This window comes from Sinocyclocheilus rhinocerous, unplaced genomic scaffold (assembly GCF_001515625.1).
Source record: "Sinocyclocheilus rhinocerous isolate Xijiao unplaced genomic scaffold, SAMN03320098_v1.1 scaffold241, whole genome shotgun sequence".
Taxonomy (NCBI): Eukaryota; Metazoa; Chordata; class Actinopteri; order Cypriniformes; family Cyprinidae; genus Sinocyclocheilus; species Sinocyclocheilus rhinocerous.
Window position 1 is genome coordinate 333,586 of NW_015659312.1, and position 9,374 is coordinate 342,959.

General features: G+C 37.9%; 1 protein-coding gene across 4 annotated transcripts in view; it reads right to left on the minus strand.

Moving 5' to 3' along the window:
- The window catches only part of ddr1 (discoidin domain receptor tyrosine kinase 1), a 41,172-nt gene that overhangs the window by 10,947 nt on the left and 20,851 nt on the right, over nucleotides 1-9,374 (minus strand). For 3 of the 4 annotated variants that reach the window (XM_016531979.1, XM_016531981.1, XM_016531978.1), the window contains exons 4-10: nucleotides 6,501-6,729; nucleotides 6,257-6,404; nucleotides 6,026-6,128; nucleotides 4,879-5,065; nucleotides 2,612-2,861; nucleotides 1,483-1,593; nucleotides 807-854 (exon numbers count right to left, since the gene is read on the minus strand). In XM_016531979.1, coding sequence (XP_016387465.1) covers nucleotides 807-854; nucleotides 1,483-1,593; nucleotides 2,612-2,861; nucleotides 4,879-5,065; nucleotides 6,026-6,128; nucleotides 6,257-6,404; nucleotides 6,501-6,729 — 1,076 coding nt within the window. The remainder of the gene's footprint in view (nucleotides 1-806; nucleotides 855-1,482; nucleotides 1,594-2,611; nucleotides 2,862-4,878; nucleotides 5,066-6,025; nucleotides 6,129-6,256; nucleotides 6,405-6,500; nucleotides 6,730-9,374) is intronic. The other variant, XM_016531980.1, reaches the window with a different exon arrangement.

Here is a 9,374-nt window from a genome sequence, read left to right on the forward strand (position 1 = left end):
ACATACATACACACATATATATATATATATATATATACACATACACACACATACATACACACACACACACATACATGTAATGCTAGTCAGACATTACAAATGATTACAAACACCATAAATGAGGCATTTAAAGACCTACAGAGTGTTTAGAGAGTAAAACCAAAGCTTATCTGTCCATTACAGCCACCTTCTAATCTCAGTGCTGGGTGAGGCAGTAATAAGTAAACGCATTCATGGTCATTGACACACTTTCTGTGATTTGACTTGCTTCCTTATACACTCTGTGTGTGTGTGTGTGTGTGTGTGTGTGTCTGTGTTCTTATGTCAGTAAATTTAGAAGGCAGCTGTTGTTTTGGGGGACTGTAATAAGCTTTGACAGGAGTAAATGAGCTGTGAGAGTGGGCCCGGTCCTAAAGCTAAGAGAACTGAAGTTAATTCAAAGAGGGACAAGAGCAAGGACAGCTGGAGCGATTTCACAAAGATCCTTTATGAGTTTGGCTATATGAAACACTAACTCAAAACAATAGTGCATTGTTAAAATCAAGGGGAAAAAAACATCAGAATCATGCAAAAAAAATTCTCTCCTGGCTTCAAGATGGACACACATGCCCACGCACGCACAACAACCAACCACATTCTCAAGGCATTTTATGTGAGGGCAGGGTTTTCAAATGCAAAGAAGTTTAGAGGGGAGCATCATAAAAGGCCTGGTAAACATGCCATAAAAATCTAAGACGTAAGAACAAGTATGGGAGACAGTACTCTTTTCTTCCCCTTGTCTTTCTCTCTTTCTCTCTCTCTCTCACCTGTTGGTATGCTGCTGGGCAGCAGTGAAGTAATGGTCATGAGGTGGTCTGGAAAAATGAGGGTGTCAGAAGAGGGAGAATTAGAGAGATAGGGGTGGGTGACACGCAGGGGTGTGAAGTAACGAATTACAAATACTCAGGTTACAGTAATTAAGTAGTTTTTATCAGTAATTGTACTTTTTTGAGTAGTTAAAAAATTGTGTACTTGGGAGTGCTGAAAGGTGAGGGAGGGCAGACTGCCGTTTCAGTTTGTAAAGATGCATTTTCTCAATTATTCTCCCAATAAACCTCATCAATTGGGTTGGGAATCAAGAACTGGTTTCAGTAAAATGAAAAAACAAACATTGAATTAACAATTAAAATATTATTTATTTAATTTTAGTAGTATTCTTAGTCCAGAGTACTGTTGTAATAAAGAGTCTTGTTGTTATAAAGGGTACTTTTAGATATTTTTTTGTGGTATTGCTTTTGCATTCTAATTTTACCACATATTTCGAACCATTTTGGGGTGGGCTACATCCTTAAAAATAATAAAAAGAATCATTAAGGAACTAAAATCATTAAACTCTTTGCGATTCCATTTCAATATTAACAATCAGCACTAATGCAAACATGACAGGGCAGTGCATTGCATACACACTAGTAATGCGGAGGGGTTGACATGTGTCCGACTCACTGGTGGGGCTGCTGGTTCCATTTGCTGGGCTGGGGGTGTGAGAAGTAGCATTGAGAGGACGAGTGCTAGAGGAAGGCAGAGGAGGGAGGAAGGACCCATCCTCAAAAGGCACTGGAGACAAGACAGAGAAAGAAATAATTAGATAAGCAGGTTTTATCTCAGATCTTATCTACAAACCCATCAAGTACGAGTCTCAAAGTGAATGTGGCACAAAGACTCACTTTTTCTCTAAATTCTTGTTGTCTGGTGTAATAATTTGACATTGACCAACCAATCAGAACCCAAAGTCAGAGGAGTCATTTAGTTGACAGTGCTTTGTTGCTTAGGGCGGTAACTTGAGCTATATTTCATTTAAGACATTTCATTTAAGAAGCCCATAATGATTAGTGCAATACATTCAGAGAGAAGTTAAGAATTCCTTTTGAACGATGTGGGAATATTTGCTTTGTGGCAAAGGATCATACTATTCATTCCTTTCCTGCAAGAAAAAAAAACATCTTAAACCAGTCCAAGCTGTTTTTGTTTGTCTCAGCTGGATTTGGGGCACTTTTCGTAAGCTCGTAACACTGGAAGACCAGCTTGCCAACTAGCTAAACCAGCATACACCAGCTTGACAAGATTGGGAGACCAACTAAACCAGTTTAGACCACAACATTAGGCTGAATTAAGATGTTTTTACACAACTCTCTAAAAAAACTCTCTGATAGGTCAATCGCAGCTGACCTTAGTCAATTGTTTTATACAGGTGCATCTCAATAAATTAGAATGTCGTGGAAAAGTTCATTTATTTCAGTAATTCAACTCAAATTGTGAAACTCGTGTATTAAATAAATTCAATGCACACAGACTGAAGTAGTTTAAGTCTTTGGTTCGTTCAATTGTGATCTAATTTATTGAGATGCACCTGTATAATGACCGCCAAACTGTACTGTATAATAGAACAATTTCCTACAAAGCCGAGCAAAGCACTCTTTCTTACCACTTAATAAAACGACTCAAATCAAACAGCCATGCAATATGTCTGATACATAATAAATTGCTACTATATACTTGAAAGTGGCTGCAGAACTGTAATGGCAATGAACCAGTGCACTTTGCTATGAGAGGTCAGGAGTCTGTGTGTTCATACTCGAATAGAAGCTTATCTCGCTGATGAGGAGCCAGCGGTCACTGAAAGAAAAACGGCAGCGGAGAATTTGCGCTGGTCGTCCTCCGAGTGGCAGTGAGATGGTGCGGGAAGAAGGGTCGTGTAGGTCAGACAGCGGCACTTGAAGACTGAGCGCAGGCTCTGCCCACGGGCTCAGCAGACTGGCCTTAAACTCACACACCACTTCGTTGAACACCCGCACATGCTGAGTGTGTCTGTGATTACTGTGCACCTGAAACACAGATATTTAAAAACAACAATCTGCAATCAGACACTACAAGACTGCTAGGAACAAAAACAAGGAGCAGTGGAAACAACGGGCATCAGGGAGAAATAAACGGAAGTTATTACTCCACAAATGAAGAAAAAGGAAAGGTACAGGGAGCAAATGAAAGGTGGAAGGCTAGAACATATATAATGTGACAGGTTAGACATTAATGGTGCTGTTAGGTCAATGTGTAACTGCGCACATGTGTGCAAACGCTCACTGATACATAAAACAAAACAAACTGCTACAACAGCGGTGGAAGTTAATGCGTAGCCAAAGCTATCATGTTGACACCTCATAAGTCTCTTTCTCTCTCTCACACACACACACACACACACACACCTTGGTGGGAAATGATTTTGTAAACAAAATAAAGACTGTTCGAGTAAGTTTTAGAAGAAAATACTGTTTTAGTCTTTCTACTTAAAAAAAATCTCACATTTATTTTAATGTGTTACTTGCTTCTATTATTTGTGAAATGTATTAGTAAATTCAGAGTGAGAACTGTTTTAAAGTAAATCCTACACTGATTTATTCTCAATGTGTGGCAAACTTTGCACTGGAGTTCTTGAAGCAATGGGGGGTTGATTTGTACAGGAAACGCGCCGGTGAGACTGGCGGTATTCTGAAACGGCAGGAATACACCCGGAAATACTCTAAACAAAGGTCTGAGAAAGTGAGCAGAGGGAGGCAACATAAATCATCTTGCAAAGGCACGCGAACAAGTGCTTGTTGTTATGGAAAATGTTTTAATAGGACCCCTGGTCCTTTTTCTTAGTATCTTTTGGGAATCTGCTGCAAGACTTGCAGGAAGCAAACATTAGAGGAAGTGTTAAACACTGGGAAGCCACAGGAAAAACAGGGCGACATGGGAGGATGATGGCATTTGTGAATTGTGTTAAGTCAGAGAGAAATAAGAGAGAATGCCCTCTCGAGACCAGAAAAAGCCAGAAGTGGTACAAACAAATCTGCATTCCTGGTCAGAAAGACCCTTAAAAAAATGACAATGCACACACACAAACTCACATACACGCAAATAACAAACAACAGAAATAATTATGGCGCCACAAATTGGATAACAAAACACTCGAATGCCTCTCAGAATCACACACGACCACAAATGCAAAGCCACAGGCAGGAAGACGAACAAAAACAAATCAAATGTTCATTAAAGGGTTGAAGGATAATGACAGACTCCTGAGGGTGATTTACTGGGCAGATTTACTGAGGCAGAACTTCATTGCTGTCCTACTAACTGACTGAGATGAATTCTGGGATCGCTTTTGCTGTCTTGCATAGTTGAAAGTTCAGGTTGAAGATGAACAGCAGATCATTTACTCACCCTCATGTCGTTCCAAACCTGTATGACTTTTTTTTTTTTTCAGAACACAAAAGAAGATATTTCGCAAAAAAATATATTTTTTATGTCAATGGAATTTAATGTTATTTTGGACCCCAATGACTTACAATGTATGAACAAAAACAGTTATTTTGTGTTCAGCAGAAGAAAGAAAGAAAGAGATGAAGATGAGTAAATGATGACAGAATGTTCAGTTTTTGAGTGAACTATCCCTTAAAATGTTTTTTTCAGACACTTTGAATATCTAAAAATCACCTTGAAACCATAATTTAAAATGGCTCAGAAAAAGTTCTAGTATCATTTGTTTGCCTTGCTGTGATTTTTTTGGGGGGTTTTTGTATCTAAAGCAATGAGGTTAAGGTATTTAAAGTGTGACTTAAAGGTCCCATATTGTCAAAACTGAAATTTCCTGGCTTTTTTCACGATAACTGAGGTTTAGGGGCTATTTAACTACCATATAAGTTTCAAAACAGTCAGTCCACAGTAAAATGCACACAGCCTGCATAAAGTAGCTGTGATTTTTCACGAACCGTTGTGACTTCTGTAAAAAGTTGACGTCAGAACTACACAGTCACCGCCTTCAGTCCAAACATATTTTGGGTTGCTCGCACACATACTGACCTGCATGGTGTGAAAGACCCGTGTTTTCTCGAAGTGAAACTCAATGTCAACAGTGGGCTGGCCCAAGGTTTCCCGATTCCAGCCCACGTAATCATATCCCGGCCACACTCTCAGCTCTTTACTCTCCATGAAATCATTCCCACCTAAAACACCATCACACAACTGGCCCAATCCTCCGAACATCACCCTACGAAGAAGACAGAGACATTACAGCAGTGAAGTCATTAGGTATGTACACACACATACACACAGATGCATGTACTCACATACATGTTGGACATGTTGGAATTTCCCATGCATACCCACATCTGGCAAGTGTCAAACTAGTTCTCCTCCATTAAAACACATCTGGGAATGTTTCTACACAATATTCGTCAACCCCACTTGACAGATACACATACATACATGAGAAAGGGCTCTGGACTTTAACATACATCACAGAAAATGAAGTCTGACAGGAGCAGGTGAGATTTGAGATGTTTACCTCAGCAAGTTCTCAACTGCTTGTTTCTGACACACAGCATGAAGCTAGGGTTGCAAACTGAGAAATGGTTCATTTTTTTCCAATATATGATTCAAATGTTTTGTTCCATCATCGGTTCTAGAATTTGCATTCTTCTACAGTTCTAAAATACTTTGCAAGTCTGATTCCAAATGGACTCTGAGCCAGTTCTTTTAAGCGAATCAAAAACATACAAGCAAACAGTGTAGTCTTACCACTTTCTAAATGAATGACTCTCATGAGTCAGTATTTTAAGTGAATCAAACACATCCAGCTTGCAACCTAAAAACAATTTTTGCAGTATGTTTCTCAAATTAAATTATTTTTTATTTATTTGTTTCTTTCTTTCTTTGTTATGCAATTCTTTGTTTATTTATGCCAGTGTTCATGTATTTGTCAATAATCATTGATTTCGGGCAAGGGAATCTTACAAACTCCATCCCTACTTAAACATACTTGTTTGTTGAACTCAACAAAATGATTGAAAAATTATATTTGATGGTTTCTACATCATTTTTGTTACCAACATGTGTAGCACACACATGTACAATTTTCATGCAGATATGGAACACTTGCAGGGAGCATGAAATTCCATTCTTAAAAAATGAAAATAAACAAAGTTGCGTGTGTGTGTTTATACATTACCCTGCCTCTTTACTGCCATCATAGATGGAGTCATTAAGGTAGACAGGACTGCCTGATAGGTCCATCACATGACCCACAGGAGCAGTGTATGCCTTTAGCCCGTCTAACAGAGAAGAAGCACATCACTCAAAGGTAAACATCATTCCACTGCAAAATGTGCCTGATGTGAATGTAATGGAGTTGTGTGTGTGTGATCAGAATGATGGATTGCTTGTCATGTGTTGGACTCACCCTTCCAAACACAACCATACAGTTCAACTCTTAGACACACGCTCATCACACGGTCTGCCAGCGGGTAGAAGCGCACCATGCGAGCTATGATGGGTGGACCCAGGTCCTTCAGGACCACGTCATATGTGTTCTCATTCCCTGACACCACCTGAGCCAAAAACAGCACAGAAGAACTGTAAAATACCAAAAAAAAATCCATATTCTGCTAACAAAACAGTTTAAAGTTCATACGAGGGTTTCAAACCTCCTGTCCCCAGTGGTCCTTCCACGTTATCCAGTGTCGTCCGTCACGAGAGTATTGCAGCCGGTAGCTACGTGCAAACTCCCGCCCGAGCCCATCTGCGTGGCGACCCTGTGTGCCCACCAGAGACAGGAAATGAAGCTTGCGCAGATCCACCTGCAGGTACTCGGAGCTGCTGGGGAACACCGGACCAGCTGGACACCATGCCCCGTCCCCCTCTCCAGTACTCAACCTAGGACAGGACACAAACATAAGCATTATGTACATGCTCAACTATATTGATCTAATATACACGTGTATATATATATATATATATATATGCACACACACACACACACACACACATACATATACACACACATACATATCTATATACACAAAACATTTAGGGATGTAACAAATAAAAAAAATGAACAAATACTTTAAATTTAGTCTACTACTGGCTAATTTTTTGATATTGTGACATTTTTATTATTTTTTTTATGACATTATTATACATTTTTAATTATTATTTTTATTATATTACAAAAATAATTCTTTTTAAATTATTCTTTGTTTTGAATAATTTAAAATGTATATTTTTTTATGAGAATTTGGTGGTACAATTAATTATCCTGAAAATACAAATTCTCAAACAAATCTAAAACAAAACAAAACACAACAACACAAAACAAACCAAAACAAACAAAAGAAACAAGCAAAAGAACAAAAACAAACAAAAATAAATAAATCACACAATTTGGAATTTCCTGGCAAAAAAAACAAAACAAAACAAAACTGCAGGCTAATGAGATGATAATGGACCGAATTTGCATGCCCTGCTGTAAATTTTGACCGGATGATGAAAAACAAGCTTATGTGGATTCTACACATTTAAACAATAAGGTATCTAGTATTATTTATGGAGCAGATAAAATACATATAATCATTTATTAATCAAATATCATTTTGACTTAAACCTTTTCTTTATTTAAAAAGCTGAAATGTGAGGTTTACCATTTATTAAACTTTTTCAAAAGCTTTATTTGAACATTTACATTAGATATTTGAACATGCTATTAGATAAACTGTTGTCAGTCATGCTGTCATTTAAAATCCGGACATCACTGGCAATGTTATTGTTTTAGTTATGCAAACAAAAACTCATTTTATTTGTTGTTTGTTGATTTGAAATGTAAAACTTGGTGAAATGATTTGTGTGTCAGTACTTTTTGAACATTTCCAGCACATGTTAACAATACCGTGATAATACTGATAACCGTGATCATTTTGGTCACTATAATCGTGATAAGAAATGTTCATATCGTTACATCCCTACTACTGGCTAATTTTTTGATATTGTGACATTTTTATAATTTTTTTTTATTACATTATTATACATTTTTAATTATTATTTTGACTATATTACAAAAATAATTCTTTTTAAATTATTCTGTTTTGAATAATTTAAAATGTATATTTTTTAATGAGAATTTGGTGGTACAATTAATTATCCTGAACATAAAAATCTAAAACAAAACAAAAACACAACAACACAGAACAAAGCAAAACACAACAAACAAAAGAAACAAGCAAAAGAAAAAACAAAACAAAAATAAATCACAATTTGTAATTTCCTGGCAAAAAAAACAAAACTGCAGGCTAATGAGGTGATATGTGAGAGGTGAAGTCTGTGTGTAAACACCATTACCTGGTTTCGCTTTCTCACATGCCTCTCTAACACATACACACAACCATCTGTTTTAACTAGGGATGCACCGAAATGAAAATTCTTGGCCGAAACCGAAAACCGAAAAAGAGGAAACCAAGGCCGAAAACCGAAAACCGAAACACCGAAAGAAATTATGCCAATTATTAGTACCATTGCATTTATGGCTATGACTGTGTACTAACTTTACTAAAATCAAGGCATTGCAATTGCATAAATTAATATTAAAGTTTCAAAGAATAAATCAATTACAAATTATGCAAATATTTATTTAGCACATTGCAACAATGCACAGTATAAAATAAAATTCAAACTAAAATGTTTAACTTGACCCCACTCATGTGTACATTAAATAATAATGTACAGGCCTACGTGACCTTAATTGTCATTATTTACCTCTTTTTTTTTTCGTTTTTGTTGATTTGCCTAAAGAGCATACCTGTGAGGTTACGACTGAATGAAATCTAATTTTATTTATGTCTCTGTATGTGATTTTAGATGGGTCATACAGTTCTGGGAAATCTATTATACTTAAAACAATCTTCTCCTCTATTTTTCCAATAGGCAGTTCAGTTAAATGTTCACTGATTGGTTGAAACCGACGCGGCTGCCGCTGCCGCTCACAAAAATATAAAATATTTTTATCTTTGGGGGCACCTGCCGCGAAGCGCCGTGCCCGTGGAAGCGGCAGGATTTTGGGTGCACGAGCACCGCTTGCGCTCCGCCTCCGCGCCGCCAGCGAAACTGCCCGCGTTTTGCCGCTTTCCGCATGTCTCCCATTGAGAATGAACTAGACACTCGCGACTGCCGCGTACCATGTGAAAGGGCCTATATTCAGCGTAGCGATCGGAATGTTTGGATTTCAGGTGATAAATTAAACCCGACGTGGAGAAAGTCTTTGCAGATGCACCCCCTCTTGAAATTTCGGCATTACATGTTTTGCAAATCGCTGTCCGTGGGTCTTTCTCAGATACACTGAAATACGTCCACACCGCAGACATGTTGCTTCAGACAAGCACGTGCAGGTCGCGGTTTCTGTTTGCGTCATCACAACATTTCGGCCGTATTGTTTCGGTGATAAAAGTCTTTCGGCCGAAAACCGAAAATGCACTTTTGGGCCATTTTCGGCCGAAAATTTTCGGTGGCCGAATATTCGGTGCATCCCTAAT